At 36.1% G+C, this 27,476-nt stretch overlaps 4 protein-coding genes and 1 long non-coding RNA gene across 17 annotated transcripts in view; 3 read left to right on the top strand and 2 right to left on the bottom strand.

Moving 5' to 3' along the window:
* The window catches only part of LOC116844039 (2-oxoglutarate dehydrogenase, mitochondrial), a 20,106-nt gene extending 936 nt beyond the window's left edge, over positions 1-19,170 (top strand). For 2 of the 11 annotated variants that reach the window (XM_032815110.1, XM_032815111.1), the window contains exons 2-17: positions 5,209-5,464; positions 5,944-6,150; positions 9,361-9,463; positions 10,255-10,317; positions 11,498-11,753; positions 12,118-12,352; positions 12,453-12,632; positions 12,958-13,138; positions 13,227-13,507; positions 13,584-13,848; positions 14,425-14,703; positions 14,827-15,005; positions 15,354-15,788; positions 16,297-16,451; positions 16,758-16,892; positions 17,393-19,170. In XM_032815110.1, the coding sequence (XP_032671001.1) occupies positions 5,216-5,464; positions 5,944-6,150; positions 9,361-9,463; positions 10,255-10,317; positions 11,498-11,753; positions 12,118-12,352; positions 12,453-12,632; positions 12,958-13,138; positions 13,227-13,507; positions 13,584-13,848; positions 14,425-14,703; positions 14,827-15,005; positions 15,354-15,788; positions 16,297-16,451; positions 16,758-16,892; positions 17,393-17,492 (3,303 nt within the window). In that variant the 5' untranslated portion in view covers positions 5,209-5,215 and the 3' untranslated portion in view covers positions 17,493-19,170. Of the gene's footprint in view, positions 1-5,208; positions 5,465-5,943; positions 6,151-7,729; positions 7,851-9,360; positions 9,464-10,254; positions 10,318-11,497; positions 11,754-12,117; positions 12,353-12,452; positions 12,633-12,957; positions 13,139-13,226; positions 13,508-13,583; positions 13,849-14,424; positions 14,704-14,826; positions 15,006-15,353; positions 15,789-16,296; positions 16,452-16,757; positions 16,893-17,392 lie in introns of all 11 variants that reach the window. The other 9 variants (XM_032815112.1, XM_032815113.1, XM_032815115.1 and 6 more) reach the window with 9 other exon arrangements.
* Positions 19,171-19,899: 729 nt separating this feature from the next.
* Positions 19,900-23,529, top strand: LOC116844040 (2-oxoisovalerate dehydrogenase subunit alpha, mitochondrial). 2 transcript variants are annotated; one of them, XM_032815121.1, is made up of 7 exons: positions 19,900-20,190; positions 21,082-21,243; positions 21,452-21,647; positions 21,736-21,897; positions 22,419-22,563; positions 22,641-22,844; positions 23,103-23,529. In XM_032815121.1, the coding sequence occupies exons 1-7, from the start codon at positions 20,134-20,136 to the stop codon at positions 23,446-23,448; spliced, it is 1,272 nt and encodes a 423-aa protein (XP_032671012.1). In that variant the 5' UTR covers positions 19,900-20,133; the 3' UTR covers positions 23,449-23,529. The 2 variants fall into 2 exon arrangements, with proteins under 2 accessions (XP_032671012.1, XP_032671013.1); XM_032815122.1 differs by lacking the exon at positions 19,900-20,190 and adding an exon at positions 20,379-20,747.
* On the bottom strand, positions 23,488-24,723 carry LOC116844042 (39S ribosomal protein L17, mitochondrial). Of its 2 annotated transcripts, none has more exons than XM_032815124.1 (3): positions 24,489-24,723; positions 23,803-24,013; positions 23,488-23,655 (listed from the first exon to the last, which is right to left on the bottom strand). In XM_032815124.1, exons 1-3 carry the CDS (start codon positions 24,684-24,686, stop codon positions 23,585-23,587), a joined length of 480 nt encoding a protein of 159 aa, XP_032671015.1. In that variant the 5' UTR covers positions 24,687-24,723; the 3' UTR covers positions 23,488-23,584. The 2 variants fall into 2 exon arrangements, with proteins under 2 accessions (XP_032671015.1, XP_032671014.1); XM_032815123.1 differs by having other exon boundaries at positions 23,488-23,730.
* On the top strand, positions 24,651-25,561 carry LOC116844044. The gene is made up of 2 exons (XR_004377978.1): positions 24,651-24,784; positions 25,178-25,561. It is a non-coding gene; the product is annotated as an uncharacterized LOC116844044 (long non-coding RNA).
* Positions 25,323-27,302, bottom strand: LOC116844043 (mitochondrial import receptor subunit TOM22 homolog). The gene is made up of 3 exons (XM_032815125.1): positions 27,024-27,302; positions 26,458-26,563; positions 25,323-26,188 (listed from the first exon to the last, which is right to left on the bottom strand). Exons 1-3 carry the CDS (start codon positions 27,135-27,137, stop codon positions 25,983-25,985), a joined length of 426 nt encoding a protein of 141 aa, XP_032671016.1. The 5' UTR covers positions 27,138-27,302; the 3' UTR covers positions 25,323-25,982.
* Between the last annotated feature and the right edge of the window lie 174 nt (positions 27,303-27,476).

Raw genomic sequence — 27,476 nt, forward strand, 5'->3', positions numbered from 1 at the left:
TTAAGGTAGAATCGACACTGCTGTAAAAATGTGCATAAGTGTGCTTATGAGCCAATTACAAAGTCATGAGTTAGTAGACTGAGTACTTAGAAGTATTTTTATACTGATAAAAGTTTTAATTTTATGTATTTTCGAAAAGAAATATATATATATATATATATATATATATATATATATATATATATATATATATATATTTCTTTTCGAAAATACATAAAATTAAAACTTTTATCAGTATAAAAATACTTCTAAGTACTCAGTCTACTAACTCATGACTTTGTAATTGGCTCATAAGCACACTTATGCACATTTTTACAGCAGTGTCGATTCTACCTTAACCGAAGTTTAAATTCAAATTAAAGTTTAATCGATGTTGGTAGAAGCAAACAAATTCGAAGCGCTTTCACCGACAAAAAACAGTTCAGAATAAAGACCGTAGCCTTCAGATTACATCTGTAGATCGCGCGCTTAAGGCCATTGTACGTAGAAAAATTGTAACCGTAAGGTTGTAAAAAAACTGACCAATCAGAGTTGATTATTCTCCTTGCGTTCAAGGAATAATCGACTGTGATTGGTCAGTTTTCTTACGACCTTACGGTTACGGTTAAAATTTTTCTACGTGCAAAGGCCCTTACGAAAGGTTAGGAAGAATTCACACTTGCAGAAGCCGTTAACAAGTCTATTCTGTAATTTTGAAAGCCAATGTGGTTATCGCTACGTCGTAGAAAAGCTGCGGAACGACATTGTCTGCCATTGTCGTTAGGAATTTGAATTAGGATTCTGAGAACAATTTTGCTCAAAAAGAAGGTTTTAGAATGCAACCTAGGTCTATAAAACTCGTGCGTAGTCGGGTAGCAGTTGCCAATTTTTGCCCTTTTCTGCCAGCCCAAGATGTGAATTCTTCCTTAAGCTTTTTGCACGTGTCCTTCATCTTCTACGTGCCAATGCGCGCAATCTGTATTCATCTCAGCTGCTACTTCAGCCTTCTTTTTCCGTCTGAACGACACATATATATACACACAGTGTGTTATCTTTCCCCCGCCCACTAAGTATATAGCATTCTCGTGAAAATTTGAATCGGAAAGTACGAACGAGAAAATGTCGAGATGTCAGTAATTTACAAAATACAACAATCGGAAAAACAAGACTTTTCGCAAACTATGCTTCGGACGACCAAGTGGATAGCAAATCTACTTCGATTAATTTCAAGCGGATTTTCTTTGAATGGATTTTTAATTTAGGACTTAACTATAAAGATATGTTTTATATTAAATGTTGAAAAGTTACCATAAATGAGAATTAGTTTTGACAAAATGACTCAGGACTTTCACATCTCTATAAGGAATAAAACGCTTTGTACTTAGTAAGCGGAGGAAAGATAACATCCTGTATGTGTGTGTGTATTTGTGTATGTGTATATTTATTCGTTTATTTCAAACGCAAAAAAAGTCTTTAGCTGAAACGAACGGGCATGATCCGTTTTTCTTATTTTTGCTTCAAGCACACGAAAAATATACAAACGGTACAACTAAAAAAAAGAAGAAATAACTCGTACAAGGTCTGTGCTCCCCTTCTCTTTGCTTTTCCGCAATTTTTCCCATTCCTCTCTCTCCCTCTGTCCCTCGCTCGGCCTCTGTCTTTGTCTCTAAGCTCGAAGCACACAATCCTATCAATTCGACCGCAGAACGTAGCGCAACTGAAAAAGCGCAAAAATCGAGGTGTAATCGCGCGTTGTGTAATCCACGCGATAGATGTTCCACGATATTGCGCGCCTCCCGCCTGTCATACTGATGTGACATTTAAGCAACAACGCGCAAGACCACGTTTGCTCAGGAGCGGCATATCTCCGCGCGCTGTGCCGACACATTCCTCAGAAATTATTTTTACCATGATATTAAATTTCTTTTTACCATAATATTAAATTCCTTAGAATCCTTTTACTCGATCTCCTCACCTAGAACCTTAAAAATAGATAGAGATAGTCAGAAATAGCCGCCATAGTTAACTGGACAGACAGATTAAAAAATAAAACGCCATAGAATCTTTAAGATACGATAATCAAAAAAAGCCTTTCAAAAGTAGTCACACCGGCGAAATATAAGCAACCTCTCTGATGTCCGTTTCTACCAACTTAACAAGCTGGTTCTTCCAACGGAATTTACACCAATCGCATCTGTCAATTCTGACTAACGAGAAGTGCAATTGATCAATTCGATTGGAATAACCAACCGGTAAAGTTAACCGAAGTTCATAAAAACGGGCATAAGTCCAATGAGTTCAGTTCTTAGTTCTCATCCGCCTGTCTTAGCTCTTAAGAGCAACCTACAGCTCACAGAATAAAGTATCATCGTTCAACTGTAAGTCGTGCCGTTTGTGATAAATGATTTACAAAATCATTAAATTATCAGTAATTTAAGAAATCATTAAACGTAATAATTAAAAATATAATTAAATAACATTTAACAGGAATTAAGAATAATTTAAGAAATCATTAAGAAATCATTAAGAAATATCTACATCAAAGTATCATTCTACTTCTAAGAAAAACAAATATTTAGTGTACTTTCTTGCTTTTCATTCTACTGTCTTCATTCTTGCTTTTCTTCTGTCTGTCATCCCTCATTTATTAAAAATTCGTCCATCTCTACATCGCGGACGCAAAACTTAGTCTACAATACATATTTTAAACCTTATGCTTTAAGAAATCGATCAGTCACGGTCGATTATTCTTGTAATAGTCGATTGTGATTGGTCAGTTTCTTAAGGCTCGCGTTTTAAAACATCTGGTAAAATGGCGTTGGGGGATAAATCGGAATGATACCTGGAGCCATATATTGAGAGAGAAAGAGAGAGTCTTAAAATACATTTATTGTAGACCGCGACTGACAGCGCTCGTCTCGACGTGGTTCGGTATTTCCCGCCGCCGTAATTTCACCGAGATCTTATCGCGAAGAGTGACTCAGACTCCCAGATTTTTCCTAGTAGCGTTGTTACAGCTGCGTGAATGAGGTTGGCGATCGTCGGATTTCATTCGAAAGTGTCTTACCGAGAATCATTGAGACACGATAGATTCTCTTTAATCGCAATTTCCTATGCTTTTTCTGCATTTTAATCGTTCAAAGCAACAAGTGTGACTCGCTTTATAACGACGTTGATATTTGTATGACAACTTGTGATATATAATGAAGAAGTTTGAAGAAAAAGAGCAATACAACGGATTCATGACCTTCATATCGCATATTAAAAACAGGAAAATAAATTGCTTTTCTTAGCAGTAGAATGATTTCTGTGTATACTCTGATATAAACAGTAGAATAAAAAGCAAGAAAGTAAACTAAATATTTGCTTTTCTTAGAAATAGAATAATACTTTGATGTAGACATTTCTTAATAATTTCTTAATGACTTCTTAAATTATTCTTAATTCCTTTTAAATTTTATTCAATTAAATTTCTATTATTACGTTTAATGATTTCTTAAATTACTGATAATTTAATGATTTCGTAAATTATTTATCAAATAAATCAAAATACAATATATTGCGGTACCATATTTATTTTGTTTCTGACTCCATATAATTAAAAATCGCTTCCAAGGTTTGAATTGTCGTCACAGTGCCCATAAATATTCAGTATTGCTATTTGAATTTCAATCTGGTTGTTGTCTAGTGCTAAATAGAAGTTATAGAATTCTTCTTTTTGTACTACAGCTGAAAACCGCTATTTCTTCTATTAAAGAAAGAGCTACGTTTTAAAACGCCTCATTATCTTAAAAAAAGATGAATTACATATGCGCCAGACAGAACGACGTCTATCAGAGCTTATCAAAGGCAACGTCTAACATTGATAGTGCGAAGATTTTAGTTGATGCGTATCCCAACATACGACACCTTTATTCTTTATATTCTTTCTTGCGCACCTCATACTTTAGATAGCAATGTCGATTTTGTCGATCGTTCAATTCCACCGGTCGTCACGAGAATTTTTTAAGATAATATACAATCTCATATATACATATATATCCAGGCAAAAGTGTACACATCGTGTACTCTCAACAAGAGTTTTAGACACTTTGCGAAATTCCGTGGTACGCTCGATGAAATTTTTCTTTTAGGAACGCATTACGCAATCTGGAGGATCGCCAACTCTTCTTTAAAATAGAACTTTGACGACTGAATATTTATGATGCAGACGATAAAACGCATCAGCTCTCTACCACTACAATATGGTACAAGAGAAATAAAAACATGCCGATTGTCGCGCATATATTAATGATATCAGTACGAACGGAATTAGTCACATTCGTGACGATCCATTATTGCAATTCGCAAAGTACAGTCATCTGTTCGCTCGTACGCCGATATCGATCGGTTTCATCACACATTTATCTTGAATTTGACGCGTTGCGTCAAATGAATTTAGTGATGCAATTGCGATCTATATACCCGAGACCGAAGTGTAGCATCGAGGTGTTCCTATGAGAACGTAGATACACAAATTCACTGGAGCTTTATTTAGTATCACTCTTCGTGTATGCACTCTCACACGCACATACGTATTCACACTTACCAAAGGTAGATATGTGTGTGTGTGTGTATACGAATGTGTGTATACATATACACACACATACGCGCGTGCGCATAATTGCGTTATGCAGAACCCCAGAGACATCAACGTAGTTGTTTACATAACTGCGAGACGATCTTTCCCTACATGTCTGAGCACTCAATGAATATGATATGCAGGCAAAGTCTAGAACTTGGATGACGCATGAGGGTGTGATAAGCGGATAGCAGCAGATAACACCGGGTAAATCTGATTATGACGGTACACGCCGGGCCGAGATGAGCACAACATATATTAGTGCGCTTATCAGGATGTGTTTGTATCCTCATTATTGTATTTGTGCCCCCCTCATTAGTAGTTTATGATCTGCGAGCCACTTACGATATGCTTGAGCTGACTACAGATGCGATCTTCAGATAACGCGCTCGCTTAATCAGTTTAGCTGATGCGTAAAATATGAAGTATATCTCTCTTATCTCTTTGTCCGCGTTTTGCGCATTTTTTGCGCCTTATCCACATCCTTCCCGTGTCACCGGCGTTTTCTACGATAAAGCGACGACTCCTTCTTCCCCGCCGTTGAAGATGAATTACAGTTGAATTGAGGTCGACACACGAGTCACGTTTTACTGTGTTGTGCGTTTCAGGTAAAAGATGTATAAGGCAAGAACGTTGTTCAGCAGACTGGCCCCTTTGGCGCCGAACATATGTGGGCCCGAGAGATACGCATCCTGGGTGGTCCGCAGTCACCCGTTGACGAGGACCAGCCAGGTGATCTTCACCGAAGCCACGCGCAAGTACAACAGCCGCGTAGCGACCGAACCCTTTCTAAATGGCAGCTCCAGCTCTTACGTTGAAGAGATGTACAACGCGTGGCTGCAAGATCCCAGCAGCGTGCATGTTGTGAGTACCTTTGAAACAATATATATTTGTAAGTTGAGAAATTGTGAAATGGAAATTGCTTGTGAAAATCAGAGTTTAAATTGCTTCAACAGGCAAGATGCAAAAATATATATTATATTATTATACTTCTAATATTATTTCCTTAAAGTTGAAAGAAAATTAACTCGAGAAGAAAAGAAGAGAGACAGATATGAGCCCGACCACAGGTTGTGAAACAGAATTTGTGAAAAAAAGTTTTATTTGTAACATATATGTATTTTTTATGCAAAAAAAGTTCCGTTTTACAACTAGTATTTACAACTAGTATTTACAACTAGTATATACAACTAGTATTTTGTCCCCTGTTTGTGTTCTGATTGTTATATCTTAAATTTTATAGAATGTAGTGCTGCTAAGAGAAGCAATTACTTATGAGATGCTCATTTATATCATTGCATATCTGAAATATCCTCCAATTTATGTTTACTCTTTCCTTGTAGTCATGGGATTCCTTCTTTCGAAGCAGCACTGCTGGAGCTGCACCAGGGCTCGCATATCAGGCACCACCATCCCTCGCTCCAAGTTACAACCAGGTGCCGCTTGGAGCGCTATTGCCCTTGGCTGGAACGCAGATCGGCCAAATGCCTGTCAATGAGAAAATTATTGACGATCACTTAGCAGTACAGGCTATCATTCGTTCTTATCAGGTACGTGTGGCATGCCGAAATTTATTTGCTTCACCTTCACATCCGCGAATTTCAGCGTAATAACTCTTGCAAACAAGCATCTTGTACGTGGCGGTTTTATCCCGCGATATTGCACCGAAAATATGTATGAATAATGATAATTTTTAGTCATCGCCGATTTTATTACCTCGCTTGCAAGAGACATTTTATTTAACTTTACGTAACGAAGAACATGATTTGATGTATCGAACATTTTTCTTTTTTTTTTTTCACAATACTTTAACTGTGAGCTTTAACAAGTTTTGCTCTTCTCTTAAAAACAGTCGCGATTTATACTTTCTGTTCTGTTTTTAACATATCTAGTATTCTAAGTAGGAGCTTGAAAGAATGCTTCTTAAACGCGATGCATTAATCTATTAAAATCTACGTGAATAAAAATATATGCTATGCTTTAATGGTAATCTCAGTAGTTAAATTGTCGATTTTATCACACGATTTTGTCGATTTTGACATCTGATCATGTTAAATATCCTTACATGTTTAAGAACAATAAAAGAATTCTCAGCTTGCTACCATTACATTTTAAAGAAAAGCGATAATATATTGATATGTCAATTTTTGTAATTTATTCATGTATTGCGGATATTACTGTGGCATGCGTTAAAATTTCCTCGTCAGACATATGTTCGCATGCATATATACGCGCGTCTTGTATACAATTTCAGAAGTTTCAAATATAGTTTTGCATGTAAAGTCAATTTTTGTGTGCCAGTCTCGCTTATATAAAAAAAGGGTAAAAAAATTAAGCAAAAAGGAAAATTTTTTATATAATATAAACTTTATGTTCGTACATATATATGTACAAAGTCATATACAGCATGAACTTTACACAAATTCATGTTGAATATGTCAATACGAAGCTGGGACACAACACACACGAAATATATTGAAGTTAAAATTTGTTTATTGTTAGGGGCTATTGTATGTGTTCTCCAAAAATTCTAGCATCTTTCACATCTTTCATATGTATTATCAACACACGACAAATTACATAAGGAATGCAGTTGGCACAATTAGCAAGTGTGATTATGATCATATATCGATTATCTCGAGTATTATATAATAGCCTCACTGCGTATTTGATCTCAAGCATGCAGCTCCACATTTTTCTTAGCAAAGATGACGATACGGTCTTTCCAATTGTCTCATATTCGTATTCTAATTACTTCAGATATTTACCAACGTTGAGAAAAGAACAGCAGTAAAAATTTCTTCCTCGACCTCGGTCGAAGTTGATTAAAGTTATGAAAATTATTTGATATGTAGCGCAATATTTGATCATTTATTTTCATGTAATCAAGTTAAAATTATGAGAGCGACACGAGAGCAGACATCCAATCTTCCGGATACGGTCCAAGTATCCTTACTATGTAAAGATCACAGTGTAGAGATAGAATGCTTGCCGATTCTGTTTGTACAGCCACACTGTCTCGTGTTTATTCTCTCTGTTTGCAACTGTAGTGTGTAGCGCAGTTTCGAAGTTAAGCATAGCGATATAAATGTGAAAAGTTTTTTTCGGGATTATTCGTTTGGCGTATAGGCTCGAGGTCACTTAGTTGCCGACTTGGATCCCCTGGGTATCATGCAAACAGACCTGATACACACACATTACGCCGCCCGCAAAGGGTCCCCAGAACAAGTGCTGCGACAATACATGCTTGGTAAGGCTTTATCCCTGAAGCATTTTCTCACGGGCTGTTTTATTCTAGACATTTGGTTTTCTCTTCATACATACGACAGAGGTGTATGAGTTATCATATCACATTGGTTTGGACTATATGTGTGGCCTATATAAAATTACGTACAAAAGAGTTGCAAATTATTTTGTTTGTTTTTTTTTTTCTTTTTTTTTTTGGGACCTCATTCGTCAAAGCAGCTTTTCCTAATGCGCTTTCAGTATATTATCATTTCATATATCATCATTTTTACATAACATCTTACTTGCAATTTATTTTCTTGGACACAAGAATATACTTCTTTGAGAAGGGCACTCTTTTGTTTCGCGATGATATCGTTTTTAAAGCGCAATCATCACTTTGTGAAATGTATCTTAAGATACGATTAAAGTAAAATTTATAAAGTCAAATAAGAAAGAAAAGAGAAAATTGGTCACCTTTTTATAATCCTGACGAGATTTTTCTTGTTAAGTTTTCTCTGTTCTGTTGCTTTCCAATATTGAAATACTTCGTAATTAAATTTTCTTCTTTTAAGTAGTTTAGAAAGAGAGAGAGAGAGAGTTATACTCTCAGTAAGAGTAGTTATACTGTCTGTAATATCAGTTTCAACTCATGTTATACTGTGCGTTGTAAATGATGTGTCAAATGAGCCTTATATATTATGACAAATTCACACTGATACTGAAAATGTTTGTATAAACGTGAAACATTTTTCATCATTCTTGGAATCCTGGAACTCTCTTCGTGTCATCTTTTCATAATAATCGACAACTGGGTACGCAATTATTCGCGTGCTTATATATGCGTTCTCATCGAGTGAGCGATGAAAATTGTCGAGTGTAAAATTTATTTTACTTGACAGAATACAAATCGCTATACACATAGGTATGTGTGTTGCTTTTCTACGTGAGTAAAAACGTCACAGGTAAGATTAAGAAAATTGCTGTCGGTTTCGCATGCATACCTCGTATGTGCTGTTACATGTGTATCGCTTTTGAACACCTGCATTTTGTCATTCAACATGCCTGTCAATTTCAATTTTCTCTTCTAACTATCTGATGATTATTTTTCTTCCTGACTACTGCCATAACAGGGGAATGGTAAAAAAAACCACTCGCATTATTTCTTGCTTTATAATCGAACGAAAAGCACCGCACAAAGCATTGGTAATATAAGAGAAATTAAGGATCAGATAACATAAACTTGTTGTACATCGTTCAACACTTTATATACTAATATTTATATACGCGCGTATGTTTTTAATTGCTGTGATATGGTGTCTTTTTTTTTTGTAATTATTTTTTGTAAGAAAACATAACAATAACTTGCATCGTATTGTCCTTTTCGTTGTACTGTGTTGGAATATTCTAAGGGAGAGTAAATGAAATATCAAACACACAGTAATTTAACTTAATAATATACTGCGCTATTAATATGCAATGAAAACTTCAATACTATCTATCTAGTTCGTATGAATGTGGCGTTAAATTGACAGATTCGTGGCCATCATATCGCTAAATTGGATCCACTCGGCATCAACAGCGCTGATCTTGACGATAGACACCCGCAAGAATTACTGTATAACCATTATTCATTCGGTAAGCCTAAATGAACGTGTCTCTGCATTAATAAGACAGAGCGAAATGTAAAATCCGACTCTTATTGGCAACAATACGTCACTTGATCGATTCGGAGATTACTAATCAGTTAGACTATCGGTAATGCGATCGTGACTGCTTTTATCTTCGAACACACATTTTCAAGTATTAATTATTCATATAAGAAATAGATTTGCATATTGTTATTGCGCGAAATACGTTTGATATAATGTATCCTCTCGACGTGAAATATTTTAAGATGCGCTTAGCGTTTTCTTCTTCTCACATAATTAACTCGTCAATGTCGAAAGAATGAATCTTATCGGTATTGCCTCGGGTGACGCACAATGGAATGTATCTATCAAGCTTTGCTTGTTATTTAATTTACCGTATTATTAATTCAGTCTACTGATTAGTTCTTTCAGTATAATTTAGCAGCTTCCAGTACTTTATTACTTCCACTCGCACTTTTCCACGACTCCACTTATCTTTAGTTCTCATCCTGCGAACGTAACACGACTGGTTTGCCTAGATATAATAATCAGTAATAATGAGAGTATCGACGAGCAAACGAGAATGCTATCGTAGTGGGAAATTTCCATTTGATTTGAACGAAACGGGGATTTCGCCAAGTTCATCGGTAAATTTCTGGAATTTTTCCTGTTCGCCCGAGACGAACAGATACGAAACTGAACACGCAGCAAACAATATGAGTAGCGAATAAAGACGAGGAGTCTTCTTTGGGAATCGGTATTCGATTCGACTGTTGAGTTTGAGTCTAATGTCCACAGGGAAGAGACCACGCACCACTTACTCGCAGGAACTCCAATACCGGGTATCGACCCTTATGAAACGTATGTAATGATCACCATCTGAAGTGTCCGTTTTTTTTTTTGTAAGGTTCTCTTTCACTGCCAACGAATTGTCGGGAAACACTGGTCTTTGCACAAAGTTCGAGTACTATTTTAAGTGACTACAAAGGTGCTTGGGTTCTTCATTATTTTCTTCGCTTTCATACACGCATATGCGGGCCTGGGAACTTATCGCCAGGAAACACGTTACTTATTGAGATATGCGATAAACAATTGGTGATATTATAATGAAGATATATTGTTAGAGAACACCAAGCAGATTATACGATAAAAATGACAAACTAACTTTCTATCTCTCTCACCTCCGAATATGTTGTTCTGTAACAAATTGACGTGCTGTGTGTATTATCTTCAATTCTCTGACGTATGTTCTTTCTTTCCTCTCCGTGTGTTGTGTTACTCGTACAATTATATCATGATAATATCGATTTATTTGCGACATATCCCCTTAACATTATGTTTCTTAACTTTCAACTCTTTCTTTTTTTTTCTACTTTCTGTCTCATTTTCCCGATGATGTTATGATCCTTTTTAACGACACATGCTTTACTTCTGAACTCACGGCTTCCGTCTCTATCTATATCTGAGAACTTTGTTTTTCTCTGCGAATTTACTACTTGTTTGCGCTGTGTTCGCAAATATTGTGATATATCGTGGCCGTACAGTACACTCCACGTATCTCGCAAAATTATACTGCATGTTTACATTTCGACGAATACTTTACAATGTGAACACTAGAGCGATATTGCTGTTAGAAAAACAATTTGCACATGTGGCATACTAATTGTTTTGTTCCTTGAATTCAAATCGTGCGAAACTAATTGTAAATATATTAATTTATACTGTTGACACATTGACTAATCAGCGAAAGTTCCGAGGCAAAATCCTTTTTTACATAAAATACACATTTTCAGTATCAGTTTTGGAACGAAGTTGAAAAGAACGAATTTTGAAAGAGATTCGCGGGTACACTTGACTCGTTTCACATAATTGTTTACGACTGCATAATACTTATTTTATGCCAAGCGGAGTATTTGTGAGAAATAAATGCCGCAGTTTTTTGTGCACCTACGAGAACTGCGGCATTTAGTCATTTCTTAGTCAGCCACCGAGGGTATTTGTAAAACATATGTGTTTCTCTGTATTCCATCGCTTAAAACAGAGGAGTCGGACATGGATCGTGTCTTTAAGTTGCCATCGACCACGTTTATCGGCGGCAAGGAGAAATCGTTGCCGCTGCGCGAGATCTTGAAGCGACTCGAGGCCGCCTACTGCGGTCACATCGGCGTCGAGTTCATGTTCATAAACTCCTTGGAGCAATGCAACTGGATCAGACAGAAGATGGAGACGCCTGGGATCATGGAGGTGACCAACGACGAGAAGAGACTCATCCTGGCCAGACTGACGCGTGCAACTGGGTAATAAGATCAGCGCGAATATCGCGGCCTCAAATTCCAAAAATCGCGCTAACACCAAGATCACAAATTTCGTACAAACTAAAAGAGAAAAAAAAATCAAATTTGTATGAAGCAAAAAGGGGCCTGGCGTTTGATTCACTTATTTATTTCTGTATATTATTGTTTTATTTTTCTGTTTATTTATTTTATATGATCTAAGTACGAGACACTTGTAGACTTCTTCACGGTCGCTCTATTCAAAAGAAAGTTGTAACGAATAGACATGGATATGGTTTGGAGTTTGCAATTGGATTCTCGCAATTCTACGTCCGTTGGACTAACATCTGAGAAACTTAGTCAATGAGTGTCTTTCAATCTGACGCAGATTCGAGGCATTCTTGGCGCGCAAATGGTCGTCGGAGAAGAGATTCGGTCTGGAAGGTTGCGAAATTTTGATTCCAGCTATGAAGCAAGTGATCGACAAGTCCACGGAATTGGGAGTCGAGTCGATCGTCATGGGTATGCCACACCGTGGTCGTCTCAATGTTCTTGCTAATGTCTGCCGCAAGCCGTTGAGCCAAATATTCACGCAATTCGCCGCTCTCGAAGCCGCTGATGATGTAAGTATTAAACACGAGCGTCACAGCTTGATAGCTGTAAAATTACGCCGTAATCGTCGTAATTACTTTATTGACCCGAGAATTCTGCGTCACATTTTAGGGCTCCGGCGACGTGAAATACCACTTGGGCACGTATATCGAGCGTCTCAATCGCGTGACGAACAAGAACATTCGACTTGCTGTGGTCGCGAATCCGTCGCACTTGGAGGCTGTGGATCCGGTGGTCCAAGGCAAAACTCGCGCCGAACAGTTCTACCGAGGCGATGGCGAAGGCAAAAAAGTAAAGAGGCTTAGTTATATAAACGCCAAGGATATCTTTTTTATGACAAATCGTTGCATAACGTAAGAATGAATAGGGTCTGAAACTGAGAAGATTTATTCTGTATTGCATAACGTAACTTTACATTGTTTCAGTAGATAAAAAATCAGCTTATTGGGAGTCATATCAGAGTTGAAAAAGTACTAAAAAACATTGTTACACGTACATCCAATTATATGTTCAAGTCATTATATGCAATCGTATACAATTCTGATTGTATCTGAATTTTTCACGGATATGTAATAACTTGTTTGAGTGGACATCACATTGTTTATACGTCTCGCAGGTTATGTCCATTCTGCTGCACGGAGATGCTGCCTTCTGCGGTCAAGGCATTGTCTTCGAGACAATGCATCTATCCGACCTGCCAGATTACACTACTCACGGCACCATTCACATCGTCGTGAATAATCAGATTGGGTTCACCACGGACCCACGGCATTCTCGATCATCGCCGTACTGTACTGGTTAGTGCATGTATACAAGATTGCGTCTTATTCTGTTTCTTTTTTTTTCTTAATGACAGATGACTAACATAAGCTTAACATTTATCAGACGTGGCTAGAGTGGTGAACGCGCCCATCTTCCACGTGAATTCCGACGATCCGGAGGCTGTGATGCATGTGTGCAAAGTGGCGGCTGAATGGAGGGCCACCTTCCATAAGGACGTTGTGATCGATTTGGTCTCCTACAGACGTAACGGTCACAACGAGATCGACGAGCCTATGTTCACGCAACCTCTGATGTACCGCAAGATCAAGAACACTCCACCAGCACTCGACAAGTACGCCAACACACTTATCACTGATGGTGTTGTCAGTCCCGAGGAAGTGAAGGTATCAAAGTTGTACGCAATGATCGTGTGATTGTTCACGTGATCTTTCTCGCGCTAAGAGCGACTGTTGGTCGTAGGATGTCAAAGCCAAATACGAGAAGATCTGCGAGGAGGCTTATAATAATGCCAGACAGGAGACGCACATCAAGTACAAGGACTGGCTAGACTCGCCGTGGTCTGGTTTCTTTGAAGGGAAAGACCCGTTGAAGGTGTCACCTACTGGTATCAAGGAAGACACGCTCGTCCACATTGGGAAGAAATTCTCTTCGCTACCACCTAATGCGGCTGAATTTGTCGTCCACAAAGGTGAGCGTGTTGTGGATGAGATTGTCGTCTTCAAAGATAAGTAGAAAAATCTGATTATAATAATGTTAAAACTAGAGACACGTAATAAGAAGTAAGTTGTAAACTATACAAAGTCAATAACAACTGCCACCTGAAATAATTTAGAATTTGGAAAATTAATTGTTTATAAGCACAAGAAACTAACTATTACTAATATTTTAGATAGTAATTGTTTTACGAACACAGAGAAAATACATATTTTGAGGAAGGTTACTTCAACGTCATATCGTTACAGATCATTAAATTCGTATTTTTATCTACGACATACAACTTAGTACAACATAGTACTTAATAACATAAACGTAAAAAAAAATCTAGGTTACCTTGATATTTTGAAAAAAATTCTTTTGTTCAATGACCCTCCAACGAATACATGTTTTACATAAGACAGTTTTTCATAGTGTAAATAAATAACAAATTACTGCAGATGGCAACTGTTATTGATTTATCTTTTGTTATAAGTGCAAAATTTCTATTTAAGTGTTATTGTAAAAGAAATAATATTGATTACTTTTAAAAATATTAAAAATAATTATTTACGGGTAAAATTTACAGTACAATAATTTATTATAGGCATTGAACGTATTCTGAAGTCTCGCATGGAGATGATTGAGTCGAGAACCGTTGATTGGGCTCTCGGCGAAGCTATGGCTTTCGGATCCCTTCTCAAGGAAGGCATTCATGTCCGATTGTCAGGTCAAGATGTGGAGAGAGGCACGTTCTCGCACAGGCATAACGTGTTGCACCATCAGACCGTTGACAAGGCAACTTATAGACCACTCTGCTATCTGTACCCTGATCAGGCGCCTTATACCGTGTGCAACAGTTCTCTTTCTGAGTTTGGTGTTCTTGGTAAGGCATACTTCATCTCCATAGTCCCTGTTCAATTATATTACTATGAAAAACATTTATTCAAATTCTATTTTACTATACAAACTACTATATTAAGATAATCTTTTTTGCAAATACGTGTAGGATTCGAACTTGGTTACTCGATGACAAATCCTAACGCACTGGTGTGCTGGGAAGCGCAATTTGGCGACTTCAACAATACCGCGCAATGTATAATCGATCAATTCATCAGCAGCGGTCAAGCCAAGTGGGTGAGACAATCTGGTCTCGTCATGTTGCAACCTCACGGTCTGGAAGGAATGGTAAGTCTGCATCTATTTTATATCCATTTTATATTGGGTTATAATTTCGCATTCTCTTCTGGTAAAACATATTTTTATGTCGTTATCATTTTATGAAGCTATATACACACAAAGAATGGCAGAAGACTGTAAATCAAAACGGCATATACATTGTTTCATAACATTATAATGACATAAAAGTACAATCGTTTCATTTCATCCGAAAAACCCAAAGTTATTTATTACATAACTCAATATCTACGTCAGATTTTACAAAACCATCTTCCCGATTAATTATGAAATAATTTCACAACAAAATCGATCTGTTGCCCGTTATATACAAATACAAATATAGTCCTTTTATCGCAGGGTCCCGAGCACTCCAGCGCCCGTCTCGAGCGTTTCCTTCAGATGTCCGCTGACGATCCAGATTATTTCCCGCCGGAGAGCGAAGAGTTCGCCGTTCGTCAGTTACACGACAGCAACTGGATCGTCGCCAACTGCAGCACGCCAGCCAACTATTTCCACATCCTGCGGCGACAGATTGCGCTACCTTTCAGGAAACCATTGATCCTGATGACGCCGAAATCTCTGCTGCGTCATCCGGAGGCCAAGTCCAACTTCGACTTGATGCTGGAGAACACGCAGTTCCTTAGAGTAATACCAGAAGAGGGTACGGCTGCTCACAGCCCCAGCAATGTAAAGAGATTGCTGTTTTGCTCCGGCAAAGTTTACTACGATCTAAAGAAAGCCCGTGCGGAGCGGCAGTTGGACGACAAGATCGCAATCGCCAGAGTGGAACAGGTACTTGGTTCTCGCGTCACTATTTCTAAAATAATGCTAGTGCACACCGATCGTTCGACACATGTACTGAATAGTAACTTTTTATTAAATTATCTGAACATCGACAATACATATAAATCACGACGTTCTATGCTGGTATTATATATCAAAAAGACTTATCGTATCAATTGGATATACCGTTGTTTACACGCGCAACGCCGAGAGAAATTAAGGTAATTGAGTAGGAAGTTATTAGTTGGTATGTGTGTATATTAAACGATCAAACGGTGTAAACAAGGCTATAATCTTTTCACTGTTGCGCATCATACATGTATGACAGACCGGCTCTCACAAGGAACCGACGTCTGTGTAAAAATATAAGATGATCTAAGGTGACGGATGATTTCCCTGATAATTATCTTTTACAACGTATATGTATGCATTGGCACGATCTTTAATATTAATTCTACAGTATTTCATGCGTAAACTACTACAGCAATTAACTACATAAATTTTTTGCATTTTATAGATCTCGCCTTTCCCATATGATCTCGTGAAGATGGAAGCTGCTAAGTACCCTAACGCGGAGTTGATATGGTCTCAGGAGGAGCACAAGAACCAGGGCGCATGGACCTACGTGCAGCCTAGGTTCCATACGGCGCTCAATGGCACTCGCAACGTAGTGTAAGTGTTTACATAACGCAACCGTCAGTCAGGAAGTATGAATGTGAAGTGTTGCGAATATGTGTGCGTATGAGTGCACCTGCTACATTATATTGCGTTTCGCTTCTTGTACATCTACCTGTTCACACGGCCCACATCTTTTTACTTTTGTCACTACAAGATGTTGCGCGTAACGCAACCTGGCAATCGATATACATATTCTTCGTAGCACGTTGTTTCTATCGTTACAAGAGATTATCAACAGCTGCATTTATTTTATTCTACGTGTTTCCGAATAAAGTAAAAAATTTGGGCCGTGTGTTGCAGAGGCGCGTCAAAGACGGGTAAGAGTGGTGGAGGGTGGTTTGCCGGTTTGTTTTCGTCATCCAAACCGACCAAAACCACAGCTGTGTCAGAGCCACAGTCAACGGAACCTGCTAAACCAAAACAGAGAATAGTGAGGTAACGTGTTCATGAAATCGTCAATTTAACGAAAAATTTTAATTATAAATTTGCTTCTATTTGGTGTATGAGTAGACAACCCATATTTCTATATTTAAAATACTAAAGTATCATTTCTATTTATGATCATAGATAGAATGCTGTGAAATTCTTTTATTTAATATCTGTTTGATAAATACATCTCAATGTATAAAGATAATATTACAGTTATATTAATATCAATAGAGTAATTGTACAATTGACGCGATATAATAATGTATATTGTCTTAATATACATCACATCTTAATATTGATATGACTGTAATAATACTTGTGATAATACTTGTATTTTATGTTTTTCTTGAATAATATTGAGGCATTATATTTTCGTTAGTAGGTGTCGTTGACTGTCATCATCACCATCTATAGCTTTCTCACTTTCTGTTATTCAGCTATGACTACATATCACACTTTCTAAAAATGAGTTCCATGTTATAAGAAATTGGTATTGGTGTTTCCAGATATGCCGGACGCCCGACTGCATCGTCACCCGCCACTGGCAGCAAAATGCAGCACCTGAAAGAGCTCAAGCAACTGCTCGACGACTCATTGAACCTTTAATGATCCTTCATAGAACTGAAAGTTTATTTATTTTTTTTGCGCCAGTCATCCTTGTGTATTTCATCTCTGTTCATATGTTGATAAATTAACCTCGAGTGATCGACCCGATTGGGAAAGGAAAGTATTATTATTAATTTATACGATGTTACGCAGCGCGTAACACTTTTAATGATAGCAACGATTCTGAAGTATACCGAGCGAGGCTGTCCATGGCTAAACAAGGGTCTATGGTATACCTGTGGCGATTTTTTTCTCTAATTATTAATCGCACGCCACGACAGGACGGTCGCCAATCACTTTAACTTTTTATCCTCGCTGTTTTTATAAAAAGTTAAATGATTAGCGTTGACAAGCGTTCACTATATATATATGCGTAACGACGTAGCACTACATCTCGAGTCTCTTCGTATCTTGGTCTCAGTTAAGTTGCTAATATGACGTTAAGGTCGAGTCGTGTGTCGAGAATGACATTCCTCTATGCTCGGCTGGAGTTTAAGGACGCACGAACGTAACTGAGGCTCTAGTGCTACCCCATGGAGAGTATCGACGGATACTTCAGCTCTTGGAAAGAGTGTTGAGAACTAGCAAAATTAGTAGGAAGTAATTTTATCGATAATTTATCCAGGTGCAGCCGCTCGCGCAGGCCGCTGCTGCGTTGGTGCGCGAAGGTGCGCACAGTATTTATATTCTTCTACCTGAACTATTTAAAGACGGATAAATGACGGTGGAGAGAGAAAGAGAGAGAGAGAGATACACCCTTACACAGTCGATCGATCGAAGGAACTCTTACGGAAAAAAACTATAGGAATACGAAAAAAATACTGGCATACTATTAAAGAACTGCAATTTTTCAATAGCATGTCAGTAGTTTTTTCGTATTCTTGTAGTTTCATCCATAAGGGAAATATCCCAGATAGACGTATTTCGGCATATTGTATATTCAGTGACTAGCACAAATACGTGTCCTCATATAACAAGAACTTTTTCCGTAAATATAAAAAAATTATCTCATGAAGAATAATGCTTATTTGGTCGAAAAGAGGACGCACTTAACTATACAAAATTATTATAGTAATTAGAAAGAGAGTGAACATTTTAATTAGGAAATACGGCGTAATAAAATGTTATCTCTTAGAATAATATATTTTAAACATGCTGTGCTGCTACAATAGCATCACAAAGTATACATTAGGTCTGTTTTTTTTTTTTTTTCGAAGAACTATCTGAACTGGTGCAATAAGTTGGAGTGAAGTACATATTGTTGCATCAGTTCAAGAAGTTCTTCACAAGACCTATTGAGTGTACGCATGCTATGTTTAGCATCTCTGTCTATCTGGGATTGCACGTGCCACACGTAGTCCCGCGCTGAATGTGCGCGGTAAGGAAGCAGTTTCACGTCATCGTTGTTTCGTTTATGAGTATGATAGTTATGTGATATCTCACGATCTTATTAGTACGATATTATATAGACAGTCCGGCACGAATAGACGGATCTTGGTCTGAAACAAAGCGAGAAACGCGGATCTCGTTTCCCGCATCTATCTTTGCATTCGTGTATATTCTTTGTCATCGTGTACGTGGCAATAATAGTACCATTGCACACACACAGATGTTAAATAATTTTCAATTTCTCCATTTCAGGTTTAATTAAAAAAAAAAAAAAAAAAGAAACCCGACACTCGAAACCTGATTTAGCGCAGAACGATGATATTACACTTGATATTGTAGTATCTTATGCTGAAATTATAAATTAAATCATCTCTATCACGATATATTTGATATTATTCCTCCCTCCTCTCCTCCATTATAAAATTGGTGATTATAAATATACTGGAATTAGGAATAGTGAAAAATATAATTTTCTCATTGCATACTTTGGGATAATTTTTTTTTTTTTTCAAATAGTTTAAGTTTGTTGTAGATTGATATTTATTAAAATTTTAAGAGAAGTTTCTTCACTTGTAGATTTCTGCCATATTTTTATTTTTATGTGTAATAATTACAAGATTTAACATTACAGGGAAAATTAATTAAACCTTCATATAAAAATATATGTAGGAAATAAAGACAATTCTATGATCATCAACGAATATTCTTTTGGAAATAACAAAACTTGTGAAAATTAATTTCTTATTATGAATAACATTAAAAGTGTAGTACAATACAACGTGTGTAAATAAATCGCCAATATATACACATTAGAAAAGGAATAAACCATTACTATTCAATTAAGTTAAACTAATGAGTTATAAACTTATTGCAATAAGTATAATTTACTTATTGCAATAAGTATAATTTTCCATATTAGAATGAAAAGGCAAAAGATGATAACATGGTTCAGCTAAAAAGTACATATCTCGTGTCGTTGACAGTCACGTGATCTTTCGTATGCATATATATATAATCAATAACTTGTTGCCCTCTATGAGTGTTTTACAAAACGCATTCAATAATAGTAAGATAGAATCAACCTTATAAGCTATTTGTGAGGTTAACAGCATATGGAAAAAACCTTAGTGTGCTCATGTAGCCATATATAAAGTAACAATAACTTGTGAAGTACACATAAATGTCAAAAGTATAAAAAATTCTACGTGAATCTGTTTGTTTAATCAATTCCCGTTACTTTGTACAATAAAAAATGATCACAAGGAGCTTATTCCAAACCATTCCACGTTTCCGACGTGTTTTACTACAGGTATACATTTATATATATTTATAATAATTATTCTAAATAATACATATATGTTAGTATGTAATTTATTGATATTAAATAAATAATGTTTCTTTTTCCGAAAAACTTCTTGAGTTGGTGTACGACAGTGCAATAAATTAGAGTGAGACAAGGTATATATTGTCAAGGTAATTGTCAGACAAGGTAGTCATTGTATCAATGGCCGTGAAAGCCTCAAATCTAGTATATATTGTTTTATTCTAACTTGTTGCAGCGTGCAGTGTGCACCAGTTCAGAAAGTTCTTCGAGAGAATACAGATTTATCATGCGCTTCTATGACTTTTATTTTATCATTATGTCATGAAGTAGTATATTTAAATTGAAGTCGCATCACGTGATTCAGAAAGGCAATTGCAATAGGAATAAATACTAAGTGACCTAACCTAGGAGAATGAAATTATTTTATTTAAAGCAAAGGAACAGAATAAACAAACGCACCGTAAATTACGAATTAGCAACAAGAAAGATATAATATTAATATAATATATATAATATTAAATATAAAAAATAATTAATTTAAGGTATAAAATATGCTTAATATTTAATATTTATTTCTCTATTCCTAATATCTTCTTCATTGGGTGCAAAGCCTATTCTACATCACTAAACTAATAACAATTTTCTGATAAGTTTAAATTCACTTGTTTTTAAGATATTTAATATTTAATATGAGGAGCATCACAGACTAAGAAAAATCCAGACTCAATTCTGGAAACCAAATCTAATAAACTGTTTAATAGTTGCCTATAAAATTCTTTAATATATCATGTGCTTTATTATAGTTTTAGTATCATTTGATATAATATTCTAAATTTTTTACTGTTTTTAATACTATTTTATTATTATTTTTTTTAGATAAAACAATATAGTACAAAACAACACACACATGAACCAGGTTTCCTTGGAGTCAACTGTAACTTTACGAATAAAATCCAATTTGTCAATCATGAAACTTACAAACCCATTCCTATATACAGGGTTATGGAACCATCGGAAGAAACTAAATTACCTGAAAAGGTGCAGTTATCAAAGAAATATGCTACAAAATTCTAGATAAATAATGCTATGTATATCATCTGCATATCAACAAATACTGTAACTGTAGATATTAAGTCCTGAGTTAAACAAAAGAATTGTAAAATATCGTATAAATAATATAATTATAATCATAAAAATTATAATATGATAGAAAATCAAGAAACTAATTATTGTTCTTGCATTAAAGTTAGAAGATGCATTAGTGCTAAAAATGTACCATAATATGATAACACTGAGTGTGATGGACAAAATTATGTACGAATCTCAACGACAGGGACGCATTTCTTTTTATATGACAAATAGCGGCGAAGAAGCTCTGCAGATCGGTTCCGCCGCTGCTTTAACTTTGGACGACATGATTTACGCACAGTACCGCGAAGCTGGTGCGAAATTGTGATGTAACATATATATATATATTCTCTCATTGTACGCTCCTCTGGTAAAGAAATAATTGCCAAACAATTGTAACAGGTGTCTTGTTGTATCGTGGGTATCCAGTATCAAAGTTCATGAACCAATGTTACGGCAATTGCGAGGATGAAGCCAAAGGCAGGCAAATGCCGGTACACTATGGCTCCAAAGAGTTGAATTTTATGACTATCTCGTCTCCGTTGGCAACTCAAATGCCACAAGGTAACATATTCATGTTTACATTTACTACTACGTTATTCACAAATAATATCTAAAAACCGATCTAAAAAGTAACAATGTTAATAGCCAGAAGCTAATAACAAAAATGTTTTTAACAAAACCATGTTCTCCAGAAAACGATTTGTTGAATGTTTCTAACGAAATATATTTTGCAGAAAAACTATTTGCCAAGAGAAACTACTAATAGCAATGTTATTAACATTTTTCATCCCAAAATAACAAAGTTGAATAGCAAATTGTGATTAATTGCAACTTGTTTTCGGATACAACTTTTTTCAGTAGTTTTAAATAAAACACTATATTTGTTGGTAATACTGCTACTAACAATGTTATTGCTAGTGTAGTCTTAAGGCTAGTGAGATTTTTATAAAAAAAAATTTCAACTAAAACAACTTTGTTATCTTGGTGATTACACATTTTGCTAATACTCGAAAATTTACATTGTTATAGTAAGCATTTTAAATGTGAAGTCTTGAAATTAAAGATATTAATTATTTCCACAGCTGCAGGAGCTGCTTATGCCTATAAATTGAATAAAAAAAAGTCGTGTGTGGTTTGCTATTTTGGCGACGGTGCAACGAGTGAAGGTGACGCCCATGCAGCATTTAACTTTGCAGCCACGCTATCGTGTCCCATCATTTTTATCTGGTAATTTCGATGACTCTTTTCAAACTCTTTCTAACATGTACATATAATACATGATGAAAAATACATATGTCAAATAGTCGAAATAATGGATACGCTATCTCCACGCCAGTCAAAGAGCAGTTCAAGGGAGACGGTGTCGCTGCCAAAGGTCCGGCTTATGGAATTAACACGATCAGGGTGAACGCTAATGATGTGTTCGCGGTATACTTTGCTACAAAAACTGCCAAAGAGTTCTGTATAAAACAACAGAAGCCAGTTTTAATAGAAGCTATGACTTATAGGTGACCATAAATATATCTGTTTGTTTCTAATTCTTTCAGAAGCGCACGGTAATCTTATTGTGATATTGCTGTGTTTTTCTTCAACGAATTTCAAGAATGTCTTCTTCAAAAAGAGCAATTCTAGATCGAATATTCTGAGTTACGCTTGTTGACTTTTACATTTTTCACAGTCATTTTCCTTACATGTCGAATCGTCTATCCAATGATACATTGTATGATTAATGCAAGTTGCATAACGGCGACAAAAATCGTTTTTAGACTCGGACATCATAGCACATCCGACGACTCTACCGCCTATCGCTCGGCCGATGAGATAGCCAAATGGAATGTTCACACACCACTTGCCAAGTTTCGTGCATATTTGGAGTCACGTGGATTGTGGTGTCAAGAGAAAGAGCAGGAGTTAATAAATTCTACAAAGAAGGAAGTTCTTCGTGTTTTCGCGGAGGCAGAGAAAAAATTGAAGCCACATTGGAAAGAACTGTTTACAGACGTTTATAAGGATGTTCCTTGTCATATAAGAAATCAAATGAATCTAATGGAAAAGCATCTGGAAGAATTCAAGGAACATTATTCATTGAGTTCCTACACAGGCACTAAATAGAGAGAGGATATTATATACAAAATTTGCCACAAGTACAAATAATTTTGCACTTTTGTTTTAATAAAGTTTGCTTTGAACTAAGGTACTGTGTACAATTGTGTCACTTAAAAATACCTCCTTCTACTCTGTTCCTATTTTACGTTCTCTGTTCCTCTTTTATATTTTCTGCAATCTCCTTGTACTTCTCCATTCTATATTCCTTCTTCGCTGCATCAAGAAGTATATTGTGAAGTAAATTTCGTTCACATGGATTATATTGTTCTAAGTTTGGATATATATTACCTAAAGTACAATAATTACAAGAGTAAGTAGAGATTTCCATAATTTGTTAGAAGATTCTTTTACTTAACTTACCTCTAAGTTCTAAGACTGCTCTTTCGTATGGACATCCGGGATAGATATTTGGTGCCTTATGAAGTTTTGTAAATGAGATTGTGTAGTTTTGGTATCTTGGCACAAGAACCTTAAACAGTTTATGCACTAGTTGCTTTTCAGCTATCCAAAAATTAGCCATGTCCATTGTCTCTTTATGTGTGGGGCCATTGCGTATCGCTTCATTTATCAACTACAAAATAACATTATAAGATTTTTATTATTAACTATATGTAAACCATGAGACAAAGTTATCTTCTTTTTATTGTTGTTATTGACTAGAAAGATGTTAGCCCATCTTGTACATAAACCATTCTTTAGATGTAATCTCTCAATGGAATATATTGGATAAGTGAATAGAAAGAATTGTTATACTTTAGATTTATTTTATTTAAACTTTAAAATTTCCAGAAAATACAATATTTGCAATATTTAAATTAGAGAAATCCATTTGGTATAGTTCTACAATAAGCCTATTAGATTGTTTAAAATATTTAGGACATTAGTAAGATAACACAAAATTAATCGTATATTGTGTAATCAAGCATAAGTTAGAATATGCTGTTCAAAATTGTTAACACATTTTCGAAGTTCGTTAAAAAAAAATACGGTTACATCATAACAGGACTATTGCATTTTTTAAGCTACGTAAATAATAATGTGCCTACCAGTTCCACATAACCTCTAGTTTCGTCGGCCCTGTTGTAATATAACTCGATTCGTTCGTATTTGATTAATGCCGTTAATGTCTTTTGAATTTTACGAAGTCGTCCCTCCGGCCCGTCCGGATTTCTCATCCGCCGTGCATTCGGTCTGATATTAAATTTCAATTTGGACACTAGTTTTTCAACGTTCGCTTGATTCATCCTTGCGCTATAATAAACACTACCCTAACCTAGCAACTTTCCTTACGACACGACATGCACGTGAGAGGAAAATGTGTGTCTCAATCACATTTCATCATGTGCGTAATTATATAATATTATATGCACAATATATAGAGTAATTTATTTGTACAATACGCTTTACTCGGTGTGATTTTTTATTATCAGGGCAGAACTTAGTACATTCCAACCGATCTTAAATTTGCTCCGCCTAGTACTGCTCCCCTTCATTCCCTCGCCCAATCGGCGAAACGCTCGAAATTCAGGAGCATATAACTTGCAAACATATATGTTTGAAAAATAATAAACATATATGTTTCTAATAGTGAAACTTTAATTGTAACTGTATATTAATTGTATTAGCATTGTATTAGCATTGAGACTAATCATTGGTCTTCTTTCTTTTTCTCTTTCAATCGGTTATACACTAATAGCTTTGTTTATATAATTTATTCATATATAATTTTTTCCAGGTATGTTATAATAGATAGAGATGGACTGTATATGGAAAGTCGAGCGACACAGTTATATATTAAGACTAAATTAACTAATGGCTTGTGTAAAAGGTTGGCCAAGTTGTGCTAACGTACTTATAAATCAGTAATAAGAAGAATGATATTAAAGATTATTGCATTTATTACCTTTTATTTATTCATTTGAAATTATAACAGAAAAGATGTATTGAGGACAATAACATACGCGACGTATAATACTACGCGCAGCAGACTGTATTATCTATTATAAATAACTGCAAGATTTCTCACATTGCTGTGTGTATGTACAGCGAATAAAAGTCAGCGTTGCTTTTTGGTCAATTAAATGCTATCTCTGCTTCCACGACACACTTGATGCATTGATAAAATAATAAAATGCCGCACGACGACACCAGAGCGGCATATAGATTCTCAGTAAAAATTCGTAAAAGGAAATAATCGTACATGCGAGCACACGCGTATTGTATGTATGTATGTGCATGTGTATGTGTAAACAGAATATAGACTAGACTGATGAATGTTGCAACTCGTGACATTTAACAGCCCATTGTATTGCGAATTTTATCTAGTAGGGATTATTCCAGTTAGGCAAATCACACACTCTTGATTTATGACAGCAATTTCATAGAAATTATTCGAGATACATTCAAGATGTGTAAAATTTTGCAATGTATGAACAAGTTATACCGTTAAATAATTGAGTCGGGCTAAATCATTTAGACATTTCTACATATACCTGTAGCTATATATGTGTATGTATAAGTGTAAACAGTGATGTAATGGCTTATCGTTGAACAGGTGGTGCCATTGGAAGACTGGAGGTGTTAACGCCAGATAAAGCTGTATTAGGACCTAAGAGAACTTGTTTCTGTTGTGTGCGCTGCATGTCTTCCATCTGTGCACGCTCCATTTCAAAGATAATTGGTGCAAAGAGAATGGTCGATGAGCTAAAGATTATCCATGTGGTTGAACATGAAAATGCATACAGACCTAAAAAGATATTTGTGCAAATGTTGCATTATATAATGTCTGTCTTATACAGAATACTGACAATTCATTATCATGCATAATCATTCACTAATCTTATTTAATTAATGACTAAAAATTGTATAGGCTTGTTTGTGAGATGATAGAGGAATTTTGTGTTTAGTGTGATAAGTTCTACCTATACATAATGGATGTATCATAAATTGTCAGATACTGCATATTTATATTTTTTTTTATTTTAAGAAAAATGATATTTTGAGATATGTAATTACCTTTGATACACTTGTACAGACAAGTTCCACAGTTATATCCAAAATTGCGTACAGGCTCTGGAAACATTTCAGTGAGCCCTAATAATCTTTCTGATAAGCTCTCATCCTAAAAATAAAGAACATACCACCAATCAATTAAATAGTTTAACATAATTGTTTTTGTGTTGATATTAAAAAATTATTTTACACTTCACTATACATATATATTAACAGGCTTATTCTTTTTAGCTAATGTAATAGCATTAGAATTTTGTTCATCTTCCCCCCTCAATGTAAGGTTATGTACTTGTTCCACTTTAAAGGCAAAAGTGCAAGCCAATTTAGATAAAAGAAAGCAGACCTAATCTTTCACATTGCATATCCTAATGGAATATAACCGATAGAACCACGTGTGATCCTCGGGTTGCTTCGTGACTTCCTCTCTTCAGTATTATCTCGCATTTCATAAAAGTTCAAACGAACGGCATATGAAAACCATATCCCGTGAAACTTCGATGTTCAACGGTTGTCGTTTAAGTGATCCGTCGCTCTTCCGACAGAGAATCATAGAACTATCTCGTACATACCTCTTCGTCATCCTCGTCGCCGTCGTCGGGAAGGAGCGACTTCACTTCGGGAGAGCGCGCGTCGCTGCTGCCCATGCCGCTGTCGACCTGATCCACTTCCTCAACTGAAGCCATATACACGTAGAAGAGAATCGCAAATTGCACTGGCTATGTCTTTGAAGAATATATGCAGCTGGAGAAGCCGCTCGACAATGATCAGCACGTTTAGCCCAGAACACGGCGGTGTTTAGCTCTTCTTCTTTCCTTGCCTCTCCCTCTCTCTCTTTCCCTTCCTTCCCATGTCTCTCTTTCTCTCTCTTTCTCTCTCATTTTCTCTTCCTCCCCTCTTTACCTCAGCCATCGTCTCGGTGCTCCGGCTGATAACGTGCCGATACAACGCGACTCAAGTTTCAGGCGCGCAATATAAAACAGAATTAGGCGTTTACGCGTAAATTATGATACTTTTCACGCGTA

This window comes from Odontomachus brunneus, unplaced genomic scaffold (genome assembly GCF_010583005.1).
Source record: "Odontomachus brunneus isolate Ranch 3 - 2012 unplaced genomic scaffold, Obru_v1 Obru_scaffold_039, whole genome shotgun sequence".
NCBI classification, from domain to species: domain Eukaryota; kingdom Metazoa; phylum Arthropoda; class Insecta; order Hymenoptera; family Formicidae; genus Odontomachus; species Odontomachus brunneus.

Coding starts and splice junctions, on each gene's coding strand:
- LOC116844042 (XM_032815123.1), bottom strand. CDS start 24,686: ATGAATCAAGCGAACGTTGAAAAACTAGTGTCCAAATTGAAATTTAAT. Junction 24,014..24,488: donor CTAGAGGTTATGTGGAACTG/GTAGGCACATTA, acceptor GTTATTTTGTAG/TTGATAAATGAAGCGATACG. Junction 23,731..23,802: donor AGCAGTCTTAGAACTTAGAG/GTAAGTTAAGTA, acceptor ATTGTACTTTAG/GTAATATATATCCAAACTTA.
- LOC116844043 (XM_032815125.1), bottom strand. CDS start 27,137: ATGGCTTCAGTTGAGGAAGTGGATCAGGTCGACAGCGGCATGGGCAGC. Junction 26,564..27,023: donor GCGACGAGGATGACGAAGAG/GTATGTACGAGA, acceptor CTTTATTTTTAG/GATGAGAGCTTATCAGAAAG. Junction 26,189..26,457: donor TCTGTACAAGTGTATCAAAG/GTAATTACATAT, acceptor ATATCTTTTTAG/GTCTGTATGCATTTTCATGT.
- LOC116844040 (XM_032815121.1), top strand. CDS start 20,134: ATGATCACAAGGAGCTTATTCCAAACCATTCCACGTTTCCGACGTGTT. Junction 21,244..21,451: donor AAACTAAATTACCTGAAAAG/GTGCAGTTATCA, acceptor CTTGCATTAAAG/TTAGAAGATGCATTAGTGCT. Junction 22,845..23,102: donor ATAGAAGCTATGACTTATAG/GTGACCATAAAT, acceptor AATCGTTTTTAG/ACTCGGACATCATAGCACAT.